The sequence below is a fragment of the Gopherus flavomarginatus genome, chromosome 1 (assembly GCF_025201925.1).
Source record: "Gopherus flavomarginatus isolate rGopFla2 chromosome 1, rGopFla2.mat.asm, whole genome shotgun sequence".
In the NCBI taxonomy this organism is placed as follows: Eukaryota; Metazoa; Chordata; order Testudines; family Testudinidae; genus Gopherus; species Gopherus flavomarginatus.
In genome coordinates this window covers 197,342,387-197,362,900 of record NC_066617.1, presented here as the reverse complement: position 1 = coordinate 197,362,900, position 20,514 = coordinate 197,342,387, and the positions used below count along the sequence as shown (strand labels likewise).

At 43.7% G+C, this 20,514-nt stretch overlaps 1 protein-coding gene across 5 annotated transcripts in view; it reads left to right on the top strand.

Annotated features, from left to right (window-relative positions):
- APP (amyloid beta precursor protein) overlaps positions 1-20,514 on the top strand; it is a 353,581-nt gene that overhangs the window by 233,097 nt on the left and 99,970 nt on the right. For all 5 annotated transcript variants that reach the window (XM_050958058.1, XM_050958047.1, XM_050958026.1 and 2 more), the window contains one exon: positions 16,515-16,648. In XM_050958058.1, coding sequence (XP_050814015.1) covers positions 16,515-16,648 — 134 coding nt within the window. The remainder of the gene's footprint in view (positions 1-16,514; positions 16,649-20,514) is intronic.

Sequence of the window (20,514 nt, the reverse complement as noted above, 5' to 3'; positions counted from 1 at the left end):
TGGACCCGTGAGGCCTGAACAAATTCATCAAAAAGTTCAAGTTCCGCATGGTAACCTTAGGAACCATCATCCCTTCCCTGGATCCCGGAGATTGGTACGCCGCTTTCGACATGAAGGATGCGTACTTCCACATTGCGATCTTCCCCACCGCACAGACGGTATCTCCGCTTTGTGGTGAATCAGGACCACTACCAGTTCACGGTCCTCCCCTTTGGGCTCTCCTCGGCCCCCCGGGTATTCACCAAGTGTATGGCGGTCGTCGCTGCTGCCACCCTGCGACGTCGTCGTATCCATGTCTTCCCTTACCTCGACGACTGGCTCATTCGAGGCACGTCGGAAGAGCAGGTGACCGGGCACATCACCATCATCACGGAGCTGTTTGCGAGCCTAGGCCTGACCATCAATCCGGACAAGTCCACTCTGGTGCCTACGCGGAGCATAGAATTCAAAGGGGCAGTGCTGGACTCCAACCTCGCGACGGCCAGCCTCCCCCGGCACTGATTCCAAGCCATAGTGTCCATGGTCACAAGCCTGCAGGCTTTCCCGACCACATCTGCTCGAACGTGCCTCGCTCTCCTGGGGCACATGGCCACATGCACCTTCGTCACCAGACATGCAAGACTCCGCATGCGCCCGTTGCAGACCTGGCTCGCATCGGTCTATCGACCAGGCAGGGATGCCATAGACACAATCGTAACGATTCCACCGAATGTTCTAGGCTCCCTAGACTGGTGGACAACGCCCTCCCAAGTGTGTGCGGGCCTAGCGTTTCACGCCCCACAGCCCTCAGTGTCCCTGACAACGGACACTTCATCGCTGGGCTGGGGTGCGCACCTGGGGACCCTGCGTACACAGGGTCTGTGGTCACAGAGAGAGTTGACTCTTCACATCAATGTGCGGGAGCTACGGGCCGTTCGCCTAGCATGCCAGACATTCCAACGCCATTTGCACAGTTGTTGTGTTGCGGTATTCACGGACAACACAACGGCCATGTGTTACATCAACAAGCAGGGCGGGACCCGGTCCTCCCCGCTGTGTCAGGAAGCAATACGTCTGTGGGACTTTTGCATAGCCCACTCTATTCATCTAGTGGCCTCCTTTCTCCCAGGAGTGCGGAACACCCTTGCGGATCACCTGAGCAGATCCTTTCTGTCCCACGAATGGTCCATCCGTCCGGACGTCCTCTATGTCATTTTCCAGAGGTGAGGGTTTCCCCAGATAGACCTGTTCGCCTCCAGAACGAACAGGAAATGCCAGGTGTTCTGCTCTCTACAGGGTCGCTCCCCGGGCTCCCTGTCGGACGCGTTCCTCATACCGTGGACGAGTCGTCTTTGCTACACCTTTCCACTCTTCCCTCTCGTCCATCAAGTCCTGATCAAGGTCCGGAGAGACAAGGCTCGCCTGATCCTGATCGCTCCGGCGTGGCCGCGGCAGCCTTGGTACACCATGCTGCTCGATCTGTCCCTGGCGAATCCGATTGCCCTACCTCTTTGGCCGGACCTGAACACGCAGGACTTCGGCAGGATGCGCCATCCGAATCTACAGTCCCTCCATCTGTCTGCATGGTTCCTGGCTGGTTAAGCCAGTCCAAGTTGCGCTGTTCCGATGCAGTACAACAAGTGTTGTTGGGCAGCAGGCAGCCTTCCACACGTTCAACCTACCTAGCGAAATGGAAACGCTTCTTCTGCTGGTGCAGTCAGCACGGCCACGACCCACTCGCCGTGCTAGTCCCCACCATCTTGGACTACATGTGGTCTCTCAAGCAGCAGGGCTTGGCGATCTCCTCTCTACACGTCCACCTCGCGGCTATATCCACCTTCTACCCAGGTGAGGCTGGCAAGTCTGTATTTTCTCACCCAATGGTGTCAAGATTTATCAAGGGCCTGAAGCGACTCTACCCTCAGGTCAAACGGCCTACCCCTACTTGGGACGTGAACCTGGTTCTAACCAGGCTTATGGCGCCCCCCTTCGAACCCTTAGCCACATGCTCGCTGCTGTACCAATCCTGGAAAGTGGCCTTCCTAGTTGCTATTACTTCGGCCCGGCGAGTCTCGGAGCTTCGGGCTCTGACTGTGGACCCTCCGTATACGGTGTTCCATAAGGACAAGGTACAGCTGCGACCGCATCCGGCTTTCCTCCCTAAGGTCATCTCCGCCTTCCATATTAACCAAGACGTCTTCCTGCCAGTCTTTTACCCAAAGCCGCATTCATCCCGAAGAGAGCAACAGCTCCACTCCTTGGATGTCTGAAGAGCTCTCGCGTTCTACATTGAGAGAACTAAACCCTTCCGGCGTTCACCACAATTGTTTGTGGCAGTAGCGGAACGCATGAGAGGCATGGCAATCTCCTCCCAGCGTATCGCATCCTGGGTCACGTCCTGCATCAGGACATGTTACGACTTGGCCAGTGTGCCAACGGGACCCCTTACCGCCCATTCTACCAGGGCTCAGGCTTCCTCGGCCGTGTTTTTGGCTCATGTCCCCATACAGGAAATCTGCCGTGCGGCCACAGGGTCTTCTGTGCACACCTTCGCATCACACTATGCGCTGGTACAGCAAGCTAGAGACGATGCCGCTTTTGGCGCAGCGGTTTTACAGTCCGCAACGTCTCACTCCGACCCCACCGCCTAGATAAGGCTTGGTAATCACCTAATTGGAATGGATATGAGCAAGCACTCGAAGAAGAAAAGACGGTTACTCACCTTTGTAACTGTTGTTCTTCGAGATGTGTTGCTCATATCCATTCCATACCTGCCCTCCTTCCCCACTGTTGGAGTAGCCGGCAAGAAGGAACTGAGGAGCGGGCGGGCCAGCAGGGGTATATATCAGGTGCCATACCGGCACCACTCCAGGGGGCGACCTGCTGGCCCACCGAGTGTTGCTAGGGTAAAAAGTCTCTGACGAATGTGCACGCGGCGCGCGCACACCCAATTGGAATGGATATGAGCAACACATCTCTAAGAACAACAGTTACAAAGGTGAGTAACCGTCTTTTTTGTTTTCCATTGTAACCATTTGCTTCCATCATGCTCTCTTGTTTCAAAAGAAGCTTTATTATAAGTGCTCACAAGTGCTCTGCATTACACATGAGCAGTGATTTAAGATAAAACTGTTAAAATGGGGTACGTTGCACTGAGAGCAGATAGAGTTGCCTGGTGTCTGTTTTTTGACTGGAATGCCTGGTCAAAAAGGGATGCTGGCGGCTCTGGTCAGCAGTACTGACCAGGCTGTTAAAAGTCCAGTCGGCAGAGCTAAGGTAGGCTCCCTGCATGCCCTGGCTCTGTGCAGCTCCCGGAAGAGTTGATAAGTCCCTGAGTGCCCCATTGGCCCAGAACCACGGCCAATGGGAGATACAGGTGTGGTGCCTATGGGCAAGGGCAGTGCACGGAGCTCCCTGGCCACCTCTGGGGTGGGGCCTCAGAGAAGGGATGGGGCAAGTGTGTTCGGTTTTGTGCAATTAGAAAGTTGGCAACCTTGGGAACAGAGGATCTGTAATTTCTGTAAGTAGACCCTGACAGGGGCTGGATGTCACAGGGGTATACTTCAGGGGGATTTGGGAACTGGGGTACATTTCTTTGTTAATCTGCAAGGCAAAGACAGGGCTGGCTAAAACCCAGTCACCACAGGAAAGACCCCCTCTTGTGAAAAGCAGAGGGTAACAAGGTGACTTTCAATCTGGGGTACCCCAAAAACCATCACAGGACCCCATTGTATTGAGACAGTATTGTTCAGCCTGGTAGATCTCAGCACACCCAGCAGCCTAAGTGCTGTCAAGGTTATTTTAGGCATCATGTCAAAGGAGAGTTTTTTGAGGAGGGATTTGAAAGTAGATAATGAGGTGGCTTTGCAAATGTTTATGAGGCGCTCCTCTAAAACGTGAGGGGCAACATGAGAGAAAGCACGAAGGGGCTTCTTTGAAAATGTAGTACATGGGTGATGGAGGCTGGTATCATGAGGTGGGAGAAAACATTTCAGTAATATTTGAGAGATGATAGGTAGGGTGGGGATAGCTGATGAACAGCCTTGAAAGTGAAGACAAGCAGCTTATATTTGATGTGATAGAAAATGGGGAGTGAGCAAAAGGGGTGACATGGTCAAAACAACTGGCTAGGAAAGTGATCTTTGCAACAGCATTCTGAGTGGATAGGAGTAAGATAAAATTGCTGTAATCAAGGTGCAAGATGAGAGCCTGAATGACAGATTTAGCTTTGTTGTGTGGATGAACAGGAAAGGCGGCATCTTAGATGTTGCACAGAAAGTTAGCTTTGTGCTAACTAGGAGAATATCAATGCCAGTGCAGTCACTGGGTGGTGAATAGTGTGTGAAAGGTAAACTTCCTTCCCCCAAAATGGCTTTTTTCAGAATTGTAGTGAACTTCCTCTCAAAGTGTATTTTCTTTGGATGTTGTACCTTGCTGTGATGTACAGCAGTGGTATATAACTGTAACATTTCACAGGCTGACAGGCCGAAGCTTTACAAAGTAAGTTTGAAAGTAAATATAATTTCCAAAGCATTAAATATGAAGTAATTCTCCATCCGTACACCATTAATAATGTTTCTGTCCAAATCAATAGAAATTCATAGGATAAAATGTGTAATTAACATGTAGAATATTTAATTGAATAAATATGAGAGAATCAGTGTACAGACTTTTGTGACAAGACATTTGAGCCAGGACAGGAGGTAAGGTAATAAAAACAGGAGAAGAAAAACAACGGTTAATAAGAAAGGACTTCCAGGGAGCAATGGATGTGTGACACCATTACTTTTAACTGTACTTGCACGTCGCTGTAGTTAAACTCATGAATGTTCTAAAACAAAACCCATGAAGAGCATAAAATTTGAAAGATAGAGGTGAGATATTTCAGTAACAAAGGCCTCACTTCTTTTTTGTAATGTGGAAATTATGACAATTGTGTGCCATTGTACCCTTTTTCGGACACATTTGCCTACCGCAGTGACATTTTTCTAAGTTGTTTCCTTAGAAGTACAGCAACCTTTTGAAGTTGGAGATGGAGAGGAACTAAAAGTTTGGTCTCATACATGGGACCTAGCCATGACTCCTTTTAATGTGTAATTTATGAATCCCCATGTATATGATCAGTTCCAATGCAAGTGATACTTTTTCTGAAAATCTGGCCTCAAGACACAGTGGCTATTTTTCCGATAGAAAATACATTAGCCTGGGTGTCCTAGCTTAGTTTTAATTTGAGTGATTCTTGTGTCCCTTAAATTCCATCTCAATATGGCAGAACTATTGGATGGAGTATTGGAAATTTGTTGTGATCTTTTGTGATAATGCCAAACGCTGATATTGATCGTGATATCCACTGTTACAGGAGTAGTACATAGCCCTGAACTCAGGTTTCAACAGATGTTGTTTGAGTTCTTAAGTAAACACACTTTAAAAGGAAATGCTCCCCAGCTCCAGAAGTCAGGTCTGTAATTCTCCAAAGTTTGGGATGGCTTTGGACCAGTGCCCCAGTTCAGGCCCAACAAGTGTTTATTATGTCTGCCCAAAGTTATGGAGCTTTGAACTCAGGACCTGAAGCTCCCACAGTAGGACAATGGGTTCCAGGGCCCAACCGGAATCCAGGGCAGTTGGGAGGGATGTGATTTTTTTTTTCAAGTACTTTGAAAAAGCTTTTGCAGATTAAAAATAAAATGTTACTTATGCTTTAGGTACTTCTGAAATGTACTTAAATACAAATACAGAATACTTAAAATACTTAAGTACAATTATGTAGAGTACTTTAAAATACTCAGGTATACCCTTAAGTACATGGGAACACTGTCTGTCATGCACACGGGAACACTGTCTGTCATGCACACGTGTAGCAACTCTCCCATCCACAAGATGACTGGATTTCATTGGAGCTGTATATAATTTGTGAAGTGACTTGGGATGAATAGTAGTATATAAACATAGTGTAATATTCAGTGAATGAATAGATTACTTCTGAAATGCAATATATTTAACTATATCATCAATGTAAGATTTAGATCAAAGCTTTTTAGTCACTGACTAAACAAATTCAGATACAGCGTTTAATGTAAGCTCTCATTAATTCATCCTTTCCCACATCCTCCACTAAGTTTATTTTTGGAGTATCTTGGGAAGATGGGTTTTCACTGTTCTCACTGCTAATTTAGGAGAGACACTGTTTTATGTGAAGTAATACAGTTCTTACATGGACAAATTATTCAGTCTAAAACTAGGTAGTTCAGCCTGAGTATTACGGTCCTATTAAAAAAAGTCCAGAAAGCAAGAAAACAAAATTATGATTGTAAAACTATAGTGTATTTTTTACAAGAAATTTACTAGTTGAGAAATGGAGCAAGAGAAAGCAAGAGAAAGAGAGGCATATTGGTCCATGGTAAGAAGCCATGACTTTATATTTAGGAGAAAGCAAGGATGTACATAAATGTGCTGGGATATCACTACAGGACAATCACCAGGTAATAAGAGGTTTACAGTTAATCTGATTTAATTAGCCAACCATGAACCAGCACATACTGGATTATTTCATGCCAGTGTGAGCCTCAAAAGAGAATGCCAGCAGTACAATTATAAATTGACTATCCTGAAAATACTAAGGAAGACTATGCTTAGATTTCTAAGATGGAGGACAAAAGCAGAGAAAACTCCCCTGCTCTTCCAACGCTGAATCCCTTCTCCAGCTCCACTACACATCCTCACACATCAAGAGAAATGAAGCGTAGTTCTCTAGTCCTAATCTAAAACCCAAAGGGGCAGCAACAGTGTCTTCCCTTCCATAGAGAGGGACACTTAAGGGTGATATGTCCATGAAAACCAGCAACGTTCAGGAGCTTTTCCTTGTGTCCAGTTAGTTCTTACAGACTAACAGTGTTTTGTCCTGGTTTTTGGCACTCCCTGCAAACTAGCTTCATGAAAGAGCAGCCAGCAAGTGTAGCTGGTGAAACTGACAGCAAGCTGTCTATGTGCAGTGACCCTCAGGGATCACCACCTACCCAGAGGCTTTTCATGTGTTGCCACCCTCTTCTTTTCTACTCCACTCACTTCCCAGGGTAGCTTACCTGAGGAGAGCGATAAGGCAGCGGTTCTGGAACTGTTTTTATAGTGGGGGTGCTGAGAGTCATTGGATCAAACTGTAAACCTTGTATATAATGGAAACCACTTTAAGCTGGGGGTGCAGCAGCCCTAGTTCCAGCACCTACGTGACAAGGAGCAGTGTGATTTAGTATTTATATTACTGTAATGCCAGCGCCACCATCGTGGACCAGGATCGCACTGGGTGAAGTACTACACAAACACAAAACAGAGACTGTACCTGCCCCAAGGAGTTTGCAGTCTAAATATAAGAAAACTGGTGGACACAGACAGACAAATGGGAGCGTGCAAGGAAACGAAGTCTCTGTACTTGTCAGCAAGATCAGCAGTGGTCGTTGCCCACCAATGGCCTAACTAGGGTCAAGTTTTTCTAATAAGCATCACTGAACAGGGGAGCTGTAAGGAAGGATTTGAAAGAGGCTGATGTGTTAATTTTTCAGATGTTTACGAGGAGCTCCTCCCAAGTGTGAGGGGTGGCATGGAAGTACTAGAACCATAACCTTAGGCCCACTTCCCCTGGAAACAAAGGCCTTTATGTCAACTTTGAAAACCTTGTTACTCTACACTACTCACGTTCTTTTCCCCAGTGGCAGGTTTCTGGGCAGACTCAGGCTCCAAGCCCATTCTGTCACCCACATCCTCTCCCCAGCACACATCGCAGCATGAGTCTAGAGCAGCATCAGCAGTAGGGTAGAGGGAGAACAAGGGTGTAAGCCTCCCAAGTCAAGTTGGGTGAAAGGTTCCTGTCTGGAAGGAGGTGGGGAGGAAGAAGAAGCTGGTTGCCATGTCTCTTCTCCCCTTAGCCAATATCATATAGTTCTTTCAGTGAAATATTTTATTCTTAAAGTGATCTACAAAGGAATTTTTACAAATATGCCTTTATTACTTCTGTTTGACATATGAAGAACATCTGAAAGAGGCTTGTCTTTGTGTGTGTGTGTGTGTGTGTGTGGCTGTGTGTGTGGCTGTGTGCGTGCGCGCGCACATGTTTCTGAAGGTAACTTGCTTTTTGTCTGACCACTCTAAAGTATGTCAAGTTCAGTCTTCTCTGTTTTTCTGGAAGAATTTTATGGGTCTCAGGGATGTTTACTGTGAGCTTCTGCACCATAATTTAAAAAGGGATCTTTAACAAAGACATTCCTTCTCCAGTGTTTTCAGTCAGAGTTGAATATATGTTCAAAATGCTCTTTAAACATGTGTGACTCAAAACTCTTCTCACTCCCCCTCTTCCATCTGCTCAGCTTTCAGCATCTTGACTCTTCTGATTTCATCATTTCGCTAGTTCTCCACTTTTCACAGAATCTTCCAGACTAGACAAGTCCTGAATGTCTAACGAAAACCAGGAGAAATTCCCCAAGAAACCTACTGCTTATTTTAGTCTTTTCCATATTTTTCAGTTCTGTCTCTCCCCCCTCCCTCCACTGAAGTCATCTTTAAGGAAGTAGCTCTTGGGGAAGGGATCCAGACCAAACCAAACCAAATCCTTTTCTTTGGCTATGAGAAAATCTCCTGTCTTCAACTCCAGACATGTCCGCAATCTCATTTTATACCCACGTGAATCAACACTCTTCCTTACAAGGAGAGTTGCAGAGGAGGGAAAGATAACCAGAGGGCTATTAGATTTTCACTCAGAGGGAGCATTAAAAGGCTTGGATAAGAGCCTTAGGATACTTATGTGAACTTATTGAGTCTTGCCCATCACTAGTCTTGTTACAGTTATCCAGTGCAGATAATGATATTTTTTTTAATTAAGTTCGAGGTTCGGAAGATCTGAGATGTGACTGAACTTCTGTACAGGGAAATGTGCAGATAAATTCAGAGCGCTAAATGGTGCTGATTATACTCACAGTTTGAAATTCCTGTCCTTGTTAGAACCTTCTATTTCAGCTTCCCATTTTATAATATCCTAAACTCCCATTAAAACATTTGTTGATATTAATGCTCAATTCTATTTCATCTACATTTTTACCATCTGGGGTGAATATGAAATTAGGTTAAATTTTATACATTTTGTCCTTTTTACAATTGGGATTTTTTTTAAAGAAAAGTACTGGAATCTTTTTACAGCAAAATTTTTGTTCACAGAACACAAAGCTTTGACCTTAATCTTACATTGATGATATAGTTAAATAGATTGCATTTCAGAAGTAATCTGTTCATTCATTGAATATATTGTGTTTATATACTACTGTTCATCACTTCACAAATTATATATAGCTCCAGTGAAATCCAGTTATCTTGTGGATGGGAGAGTTGCTATACATGTGTGTGAGAGACAGTGTTCCCGTGTACTTAAATGCATACCTAAGTATTTTGAAGTACTCTACGTACCTGTATTTTACATATTCTGTATTTGTATTTAAGTACATTTTAAAGATACCTAAAGCATAAGTAACTTTTTTTAATCTGCAAGTGCTTTTTCAAAATACTTTAAAAAAAAAAAAAAAGAGAGAGAAAGAGAGAGAGAAAACCACATCCCTCTCAACTGGCCTGGATTCTGGTTGGGCCCCAGCAGACACATACCTCTCTGTGCCCTGCATTGAAAGAACAAGCCCAATATGCACATCTTTTACTTTCTCTTCCCCTGTGTGCTTATATTATTTATGTAGCTATCCATATATTGCCCATACAGTTGCAGAAAATGCGGGAGTTGAAAGGGCAAGCATTTATATTTGTACTTGTATTTATAAATACCTAAGTGCTGTCTCCATGGCATACTGTACTTAGAATCAAGGCTTAATTTGTAATGAGAGAGGTGCCAAGGCTCAAGCAATTTTTTTTTTTACTTTCATAACTGATTCATCAAGCCCAGAGGTGCCAGGACCATGAACTGCCAAGCCTAGAGGTACCAAGGCTCAGCCCTCGCATGCCCTGGCACAAATTAAGTACTGCTTATAAGTCTTTCTGTAATGGTGTGTTTGGCACTTATACATAAGTCGTTTTTATCAGCACTTTCAGAAAAACTTTTGGGAGATGGGGAAATTTTCGTAGAATCATAGGGGTAGAAGGGACCACAGGAGTCATCTAGTCTAACTCCCAAGGGCACTCTTACTTTATTTAAAGAAAGGGAGGGCATATTTTATTATCATATTTGAAAGACCCCATAAACTGCAAAAGGCAAGGGGCACAGTTGGCCCTGTTGGGATTTAAACCTATGTTTCCAGGACGCTTAGATTATGATTATTATTTTTATTATTATTGTATTTATTATTATATTAAACCTGATACTTATATCCTCTACGCCACCTGTTCAGGAATCTATAAAGAACCTCATAGGCATTATTAATGAAGAAAAGAGCCATATGAATAGGGAAAAAGCCCTTTTCTCCTTTGCCCTCCAGCAAGTTTGCCCATATTTTTTTCTTTCAGGTTTCACATAGTATCTTTTGCATACTTAGTATACCTAATTTAACTGATGGAGTGCAAAGTATAGAAAATGGAAGCTTCCATTTATTTACTAGTATCTTCATAAAGTGAGTACAGATTGCAAAAATCTTTAAGGTGTTCATACATGCTGTTAATGTCTGTCTACCCAAGAACATTTACTGTTGGTACTGAGAGAAAAAAAGTGATACACCTCTATCATTTAATGTCCCCAAATTATTCAAACAAAAATTAAAACTTGCATGAAAGGGAGCAATTAAGGATTTTAACAAATATGTCTGCTTATGTAAGAGTAGGGCGATACTGTTGTAATTGTTTCTTCTTCGTCATGTTCTTTTTTTTATTTTATTTTATTTTATTTTATTTTATTTTTGTCGATTGTTTTAAGTCTGGAATCTTTAAACTGCTATTACTCCAGCTCTGTGAGTTTTGATATTCTTTGAGAGATATAAGTGGAGAACTCTCATATCATTGTTTTGGGACTTTGTGAATACACTAAATAAATAAATTGCGTGGTGACCTTGATTTTTAAGCAGACTTCTGTTTTTTAAAGCAAGTTTTTACTGGTCTCTTATGCCAGATTAACTGGTGTTCTGCCTGTTATTTTTAAATTGTTATTTTATTTATCCACTGACAGTGCAGGATTGTTCCCTACAGATAAGCGAGTACTAATTTTAAATCACACAAGCAAGAAAACTTTTCTCTTTTCAACTGGGAGACTATTCCATGTTCTGGTGAACCTCACTGTTAATATTCTTTTCTAAAAGACACTGTAGACTTTTCCTTTGATCACTTTAATTCCTTCACTCTTAATTAAACTTTCTGTACTATCTTAAGTAATTCCTCTCTGTCTTTGATGTTTATACCCTCCAGATATTTGTACATGGTGATGTTAAGCTTAGCAGATGCCTAGTGCACCTGTAACATACCACCCATCCATACAATATCAGTGGTGCCAAGCATTCACACCACTACTGGGATTCTAGTTGGACTGGTGCTGGACTAGTGTTGACAGCAAGCACTGATGTGTCAGCTTTATCATTTCATGTGACATTCCCATTTGACTTTCACAGTGCTCCAGCCCACTCTTCAGTGATGCCTTTGACAGCTCAGAGTACTAGATGGGTCACTGGTCTAATGGCTATATGCAGGCTTCTGGTGTTCTCATTTCTCTCCAGCCTCTATTTGTCACTGTCTGTGTATGCCACAGAGGTTCCACTGCATTAGATAGGTGAGGAGGAATGTGCTGGGCCCCATGAAAGCATCTGGAGGGGCGCCCTTGCTCCAGTCCCTGACCTAGATAACTTCTGCTTCTGTCTCCCAAGGAGAGAACTCAGGAGAGGGGGAATCTGTTATTTCATCTGGAAAATAAAATAGGAGAGACCAGAGCTAAAACTTAAAAAGTGAAGACAAAAAAGATAAAATCGGGCTCTTTAGCTACTCAGGCAGAGGAACCCAAAGGTAGCAGTGCTTGTCTTAATAGATACCAGGCCACATGTGGCCTGGCATTGGGTCTAGAGGTTGCTGATAACTCTTTCATCCTGGTTGCAAATGTGGGTGCATAACACGGCATAGACTCTGCCCTTAGAAATGCACACACAACTTCTCGGGCAGGCCAGACCATTCAAAGGAAGCAATGGAACAAACCAAAAATGAGAACAGGTGCAAATGGACGTATATTACAGGCATCACGCCAGCTGCCTAAGGGAGTACTCTGGGATAACTGCAAATATTCTTGATGTTTCAGTGCTTGCAGGGATGCTTACGCCCTGTGTATGTGGTGCATTGTGTGCAACAGCGGTAAGGTGGTTCGTGTTGGATGTTCTGCACTGCTGCAGTTCCACCAGTTCCATTAGCAACAGCAGATAAGATTAATAGAGTAAGACTAGAAGGACTCCTGCATAAAACAGGCCATTGAACCTCACCGCTCCCTTGTGGCTGAGCTATAGCTTATCTTTTAGAAAGACATCCAGTCTTGGTTTAAAGATTCAAATATTAGAGAATCCACCATGTCCCTGGGTACATTCTCCCTCCCAAACCCCTACCCCAAGCCCCAAAAAAGCTTAATTACCATCACTGTTAAAAATATACAACTTATCTCTGGTCTGAATTTATCTAGCTTGGGCTTCCAGCTATTAGGCCTTATTATGCCCTTTTCTGCTAAATTAAAGAACGGTCTGTTATCAGAAATCTCTTCCCTATATAGGTTCTTGTGATTGTTATGATTTAACCTTTTCTTGGGTAAACTGAACAGACTGAGCTTCTTAAGTCCCTTGATATAGGACACATTTTCTAGACCTCAAATCATTTTTGTGGCTCTTTTCTGAACCCTTGTTCATTTTTCAACATCCTTGGGACTCCAGAACTGGATAAAGTATACTAGTAATGATCTCATTAATTCCATATACAGAGGTAGTACCATACCTTTAGTCCTTCTTGATGTTCCTGTGCTTATATATGCACGGATAGCTTTATCCCTCTTAGCTACAACATTTCACTGGGAGCAGTTGTTCAATTGCATATCTTCGTGACACCTATGTACTTTTTCAGTGTAGCTCTGTTTCAGGATACAGTCCACCAATCTTGTAAGTTTGATCTACATTGTTTGTTCGATGCAGCGACATTGGCTGTGCCTCTGCTAGCAAACTTCATAGCTGTTATTTTCCACCAATAGTACCTGCTCTGAGCAGGGTTAGGTGACATGTTGGTAAAAAGTCTGATCTGTCTCTTCGCTACAATTTCCACTGTTACTGCCATGGGTGGAGTAGCATCAGTGAAGAATCACAGGTGTGAATTTTGTTAGGGTACACAACTAGTGGCCAGATTTAAGTGCCTAGCACACACAGTTGGGTCCAGATTTTCCAAACAACTCAGCACCCAATATGCTGAGTTCTTTAGAAAACCTGATCATAAGTATCGCACTGAAAACTGGGTATTGAACACTTCTGAAAATGTGCCCCTTATTTAGGCAACTATATGGGAGAAGAGCTCTTGAAAATCTGTCCTTAAATGTATACATGGCCTAATTGATCTTACATTATTCAAAATGCCCATGATCTTTTTTGTGTGCAATAAATTAAAGGTTAAATTTGCATACTTATTTATTGCACAATTATTTCATCCAATTGCTTTTTTCCACTTAAAACTTTTCTTCGTGATACATATTTTAATTTTTTTTTCATTTTTAATAAGTTTTATTAACTGTAGTTTCAATAAAGAGAAATACATGGAGGAATTCAAATGATTGTGGCAAACATTAACCACAGAGGTAGAAAGTTGCATTTTTTAAATGATTTAAGAAAAGTACAAAAAGTTTTCTCTTCACTCAGTTGAAGTTCCAAATGATCATAGTTGGAATTCATCAGTGCTAATACATTTTTTCAATAGAGAACACGGTACCATAGCAGGAATGTCTTAATCTAAAACAAATTATTTGCCTTGTCTTGCATTTGTAAAGCATCTTGTAAATTTAAGACGCTCTGTAAATGTTTTGTAATAAAAACAGCATGGGCGTCCAGCAAAACCATGTAAGTTGTATGTTTGTGGGTGAAATTTATGTTTAGTGGTGTGACAACTGGAGGCAGATTGGTCTGATGAGCACAGGAAAGAATTAGGGGCCAGGACTTTCCCGAGTTCTAATCTTGACTCTGAAACTGTCCAATTTACATGATTTTAGGAAAGCAAGGGACACTTTTGTGTCTCAGTTTCCTTATTTGTAAAATGGGAATAATGTATTACTTTCCTCATAGGATTGTTGTAAGAACTGTTGTACACTACATATGTACAAAATATTATGATTAATAAAATGTATGTTGGCTACTAACCATGTGGGTGAATATGCGTAGGTGACTGAATTATAGGGCTATATTGACATTACATCATAATTACATAATGACTCCAAGAGTAGAAAATATTACAGCTTTTGCATTTCTTGACTTTTTGTCATTGTAATTGTATAACTTAACATTTCATTCACATTGGGGTTTCTGGCAAGGAACAGGAGAGTTTAAAATAAAAACAGTAAAAAGAAATTGTACAGTAACTCTTCACTTAGTCATCCCGGTTAGCGTTGTTTCGTTGTTGATCAGTTAGAGAACATGCTCATTTAAACTTGCCTGATACTCCCTTATAATATTGTTTGGCAACCCCCTGCTTTGTCCACTGCTTGCAGGAAGAGCAGCCCATTGGAGCTAGTGGTGGGGGCTTGGAAGCAGAGTGGACCAGCAGCCCCGCCCCCATCAACTCCCCTAAGTTCTCTGTGCAGCAGCCGTGCAGCAGCCACTCAGCAGGCTATCAATTGCCGGCAGTTCAGCCGTCCGTCCCCCAACTGCTGTGTGCTGCTCCTGCCTTCTGCCTTGGAGCTGCTCCCGTGAGCCTCCTGCTTGCTGTGTTGGGTGGGGATGGCGGGATGCAGGGGGGCTAATATCAGGGTATCCCCCTTCTCCTGCCCGCTGCTTATCCAATCTCCTTAGAGCAGGGGTGGACACAACAGGGCTCAGGACAGAGGGAGCCTGCTGGCAGCAGCTGCTGTCTCGACTTACTGATCTACTTAAAAAGGCAATGTACTTAGAGTGGGGTCAGCGTACCTAAAGCGGCAATGCGCATCTCTCTCTCATATACAGACACGTTGTGTGTGTCTTTCTCTGTCTGCCGTTCTGTCTCCCCTCCCTCAGTCTGTGCTGCCTTGTAGAGTGTGAGGCTACAGTAAAAACAATGTGTTAACCTTTGAGGGCTTAGCTGTTCTAGTTCATCATTTAGCAGTAAGGCATTCCCTGGGAAATACCCCACCCTCTTCCACCCTCTGACTTCACCACCTCAACCAAGCTTCACAATCATCATTGCTGTGTACAGTATTAAATTGTTTGTTTAAATTGTATTGTGTGTGTTTGTATGTGTATCTATCTATCTATATATAGTCTTTTGGTGAAAAAAATTTCCCTGAAACCTAAACACCCTCCCCCCATTTACATTAATTCTTATGGGGAAAATGGATTAACATAATTTTGCTTAAAGTCGCATTTTTCAGGAAGATAACTACACCATTAAGCAAGGAGTTACTGTACTTAGTAAGAAAAATATTAGGCCCAATCAGGCTTTGAAGACTACGTATAAACATAGTAGAGAAGGGTCCAACTTTTTGCAGCTGGTGTTTGCCTGGAGGGTTTTATTTGTTTCTATTGTTGTCATGGTTGTACCTTTGCAATAGGTGCATTTTGTTTAAATTAAATCTTAAAATGTTCAAAATATGGTAGAGTGCAATAAAAAATATGGAATAACCCTAAAAATTGCGGTATAGCAGATGGTTGTGGAGTCCATGATTTTCAGTAAATCTCTGCTAGAAAATGTTTTCCCTTGTTACTTAGCAGTTGATGGTTGCTACTGAATCATGGAAGAATGGGTTGATTATCTCATAGTAGTGTCTTTAAAAAAAACAAGTATTCTTGTTAACCCTCCAATGCACTGATCAACTTAATAGCATAGGGTTTTTAAATCCATGTTATTGGGAACAAAACACATCTTTGAGGACAGAATGCCAGTGAGAGGGATTTTTGAATAGAATGTCCTTGGACTGCAGGATGGTTGGGGTTTATATGGTCTCTGTAGATGCTTTAAAGTGTGTTTGTTTTGTTATATGTTTGTTTTTAATCTTTAATAAATAAATAAATTAAATAAATAAAGCATGTGGTTTTGAAAAACGTGTCTGCTGTCAGTTTATGTGCCTTAGGTAATGCTGAGTGTGTTTGCTCTTTGCATGTTTCCTTTGCCAATAGCTCATAATCTCTTAAGTAACGTACTGAGTGGAAGAGTTTTTCCTGAGCTATAAAAAAGGCATAGGAGAAATCTTTCTCCTATGCCACAATTTTTTATATATATTTGATACAGAAGTTTTATAAAGCTAGTCTCCTGACTGAAGTTACTTGAATGGCTTCAGTCTACTGGAAAAAGAATAATGTTCGTTCCTGTGTTCAAATGAACTTTATTTAAACTAAACTTAAATTGTGCTTTTTTCCCTTTCTCCTATAAAACTCCTACCCTAGTCCCCACCACAGCTGCCAGCACGCCTGATGCTGTTGACAAATACTTGGAGACACCTGGTGATGAGAACGAGCATGCCTATTTCCAGAAAGCCAAGGAGAGACTTGAAGCCAAGCACCGTGAAAGAATGTCTCAAGTAAGTCATACTAGTTGTTCATAATTAAGGCTGGTGTCTTGTCGGATGGGTCACAGGATTAATGAATTTCTTGACTTCCTGTATTTTGGGGAAACTCACGGGGCTTTTACCTGCTGCTCTTCCAGTCTACAGCGGAGAAAAGAGACCAGTTGTTTCCATCGTCTTCAAGTATATGACTGTGCATGCTTGATCATAGGATACACACATGCCTGTGAACTCTCGACTGGAGAATGCAAAGCAGCATCTGCAGGCCTGCACCTGCTCAGAGCAGCACCTTATGCCTCCAAATAAGGACATATGGGGAGGCACGGGCATGCTGCCATTTAGTTCCTTCTCAGCTGCCTACAACTCGATGGAACAATTGCATGTCCATTTATTCTCAGCTTTCTTCCGCTCTTAGTTTATCATTCTAGAATTTTTTCCCGTATTTTTGTAGTTACTGTTATTTCTTCAGTCTTGTACAGTTGTATTTAGAAGAGTGTTCCCCTTCTTTTTTTCTGTTTTCTCTCATTCTTTCTTTGGTCCACTGCCTCTTGGGTTATTACAAAGATCCAGGTGTTTAAGCCCTGTGTGACGGGGTGGGTGGCGCACCACTAGGATGGCACCTCCTCCTGGTCACTCTAGGGAATAGCTCACAAGGTCGATGTTCCTTCCTGCAGTTGCATGCCGTACTCCACCTCTCTTTCTGGGTCTGCAGCCCCTCTCTCGCTCCATGAGCTGCTGCAGCCTCTTTAAGACTTGGCCTCTCAGCCAGATTACCTAATGGTTTCCCCATCTGATGTTGGAAAGTCTCTTCCCACAAATAGGCTCAGGCAGTCTTCCTACTCACTACCCCCCAGTGTCACTTCCCCAGTGGCCGGTTGGGGACCCCGACCCACCTCCTACTTCAGGTTCTGGCTCAGGGACCCTCTAATCAGCAGTCAGGGTCTGTTCTGCTCTGGACCTCGCCATGTTTTTCTGAGTCTTTTCGTAACCTTCTGGCTCTCCTTTCCTTCTCTGAGTCTGCCAGCTTCACCACTCCCTCCTCCCAGGGAGCAACTGCAGGCTACGTCTCTACAGCCTGCAGACATTGCTCACAGAGAGTTTCTACAGGCTTTCCCAGCAGCCCCCTCAGCTGCCAATTTCCTGCCTCTATAAATCCAGGCCAGCTCATTCCTTCCCATCTAGGCTCCCTCACTTGGTCTGGGGAACATTTAGCTACCAGATTCCTCTCAGCTGTGGCCAGTTGTGTTAATTAGCCCCCTTCTTAGTCTTCATTAACTCTTTCAGGGCAAGTGTGGTGTGAACCCTGCCAGACCTGCCACAGGTCTTTTCTCCATAGTGACAGACATTCAAGATGTCTCTGCTGCCTCAGAGACATCAACTTCACATTTAAGTTGAAGGTCTGTACAGCTCTTTAAAGGCAGATGTTGAAAAGATTCAAAGGCTAAACTGAAGTTCTTTCTAACAGAGTGTTCACTAGTGCCAGAAGGGCTCAACTTTGGCCTCAGTATCCCAGGCCACCCTGCTGGCAGCAGCACCTTCAGAGGCTAGGGCTTCTGGAAAAAAAAGACAACTCCTTCCAGGCACCGAGAGTTGCACACCCCGTTACTATCATCTCCCTCTCTAGGCTACGAGGTTAGAGAAGCTCCTCTATGAACTTCACGGTACTGTGCTCACCACCAAGCCTCAGTACCAATTCAGTCTTCTGGATACCATAACCCTCCAGCACCCTTCAGATTTATTTCCCTGAGAGACTTGTTTGTTCTCCGACAGACTCGAGAGCTGGCTTATGGTCTCTGGGAATTTACTTTCCTGCAACAAAGAGACAGTTTAGTAGGTCTCACATGCAGCAATCTAGGCCACTCCATTACAACCAATAACAAGTGTTTCCCAGATCTTTAGACTTCAGAGGAGGAGATCTGGAGTTCTGAAAAAGGATCCTCTCCCTTATACATCAAGATCATCTGCACCTCCCTCTAAGAAACAGTTTTGACATCTCGGTAGAGGGCCTTGAGCAATCTGCATTCCTGGATCTTGTGCTTTAATGATTCCATCCAATGCCCCTTGGAGATCAGCTATCCCACTTCCTCCCTGCCTTGGAACTAATTACATCAGAGAGAGAGATTTTGGAAGTGCTCGATTTGGGATACTCCATCTGCTTCCACGTTATTCCCCCTTCATCACGCATCAGGGACCCCCCTCACAAAATTCTCTTGAAACAAAAAGTCCAGTCTCTCCTACTCTTGTGGGTGATTGAGTCACTTCCCCCAAAATTCGTCAGCAGAGGGTTCTATTCCAACTAGTTCCCAAGAGGTGCAGAGGATAGAGACCTCAGATCCTTGACCTCAGAAACCTGAACATCTATTCTTCCCCAGCACTTTAGGATGGTTATGTTAGCCACTATCAATCCATCCTTAGATCCAGGAGACTGATTTGTCACCCTCAACCTTCAAGATGCCTACTTTCATATAGCTATACACTCATCCTGCAAACACTTCCTGTGCTTCAAACTAGACTGACGATACTACCAGTACCGAATCCTTCCTTTCAGGCTCACCTTCCTTTCACTTCTGAGGGTCATTACAAAGCTTCATTCAGTGGTGGCAGCCTGTTTACATCAGTGGGGCAGGGTAGTATTCCCTTACCTGGATGGGTGCTTCCTCAGGGGTCGATGAACTATAGAGGTCTAATCAGCAACCTCCAGAGCTCTAGCCCTATTTCAGTCTCTGGGCATTTGCATCTATCAAAAGAAACCTACATTAACGCTGGTCTAAAGAAGAGATTTCATTGCAGCCACTCTAGTCTCCCTAACCACCAGAGTCTGTCTTCCCAAGAAAAGATTCTCCACTGTGTCCCGTCTAATCTTATCAACACCACAGAGCCCACAAACAACTGCAAGGACCTGTCTACAGCTCATGGGCCACATATCGGCCTGCACATTCATCATGCTTCCTAAGACTGTACCTCATATGTCTTCAGACATGGCTAAGGTTTGTGTACACACCAAAGAGTCTCTCCAGATGAGTCCCAGTACCTCAGAAAGTTCTGGACTCTCTCAGATAGTGAATAAAGACCTGCTGAAGATCTGCTTGGGAATCCCATTCTCACATTCCCCCACCCTCAAAAGATCTTCAGAACTGGTGCTTCTCTTCTGGGATGGAGGCCACCTCCTAATGTGCCCCAGCCCAGGGCAGGTAGTCCACACAAGAGGTCACACTCCACATCAACATTCTGGAGCTGAGAGCAGTTTCTTATTCTTGACATCACTTCCTTCACACCATGCAGGGCCACTCCGTCAGGTAATGCTAGACAACAGGGCTGCAATGTCTTACATCAACTGACAGGAGGGGAGCAAGATTCCAATCCTTATGTGCAGAGTTTCTGAGGCTGTGGAACTGGTGCCTTTTATATCAGATAGAAGTCTCGGCTATCTGTCTTCTAGGCCTCCAGAATATAACTGCAGGCTTCCTGAGCAGTCGCTTTCCTTAGGACCACAAGTAGGAGCTCAACAGTTCTGTCTTCCAGAGCATCTGCCAGATCTGGGGTTCCCTAGAAGCAGATCTCTTTGCCATCCTGAGCAATACAAAATGCCATTTTTTCTGCTCCATAGGAGGACATGGAAGATGCCCTGTTAACACTGTGGCTCCGTACCCTGCTGTATGCTTACTTGCCTCAACTGCTAATACTTTACTCAAGCTGTGTCAGGAAAGTACAAGAGTTATTGTCATAATGCTGTCCTGGTCAAGACGAGTGTGGTACTCGAACCTCTTTTACCTCTCTGTGATAATGCCTCTTCTACTTCCTCTTAGGAAAGATCTCCTGTCACAGAACTCAGGAATCCTGATCCATCCCAACCTCTCCTCCTAGAACTTGAAATCATGGGT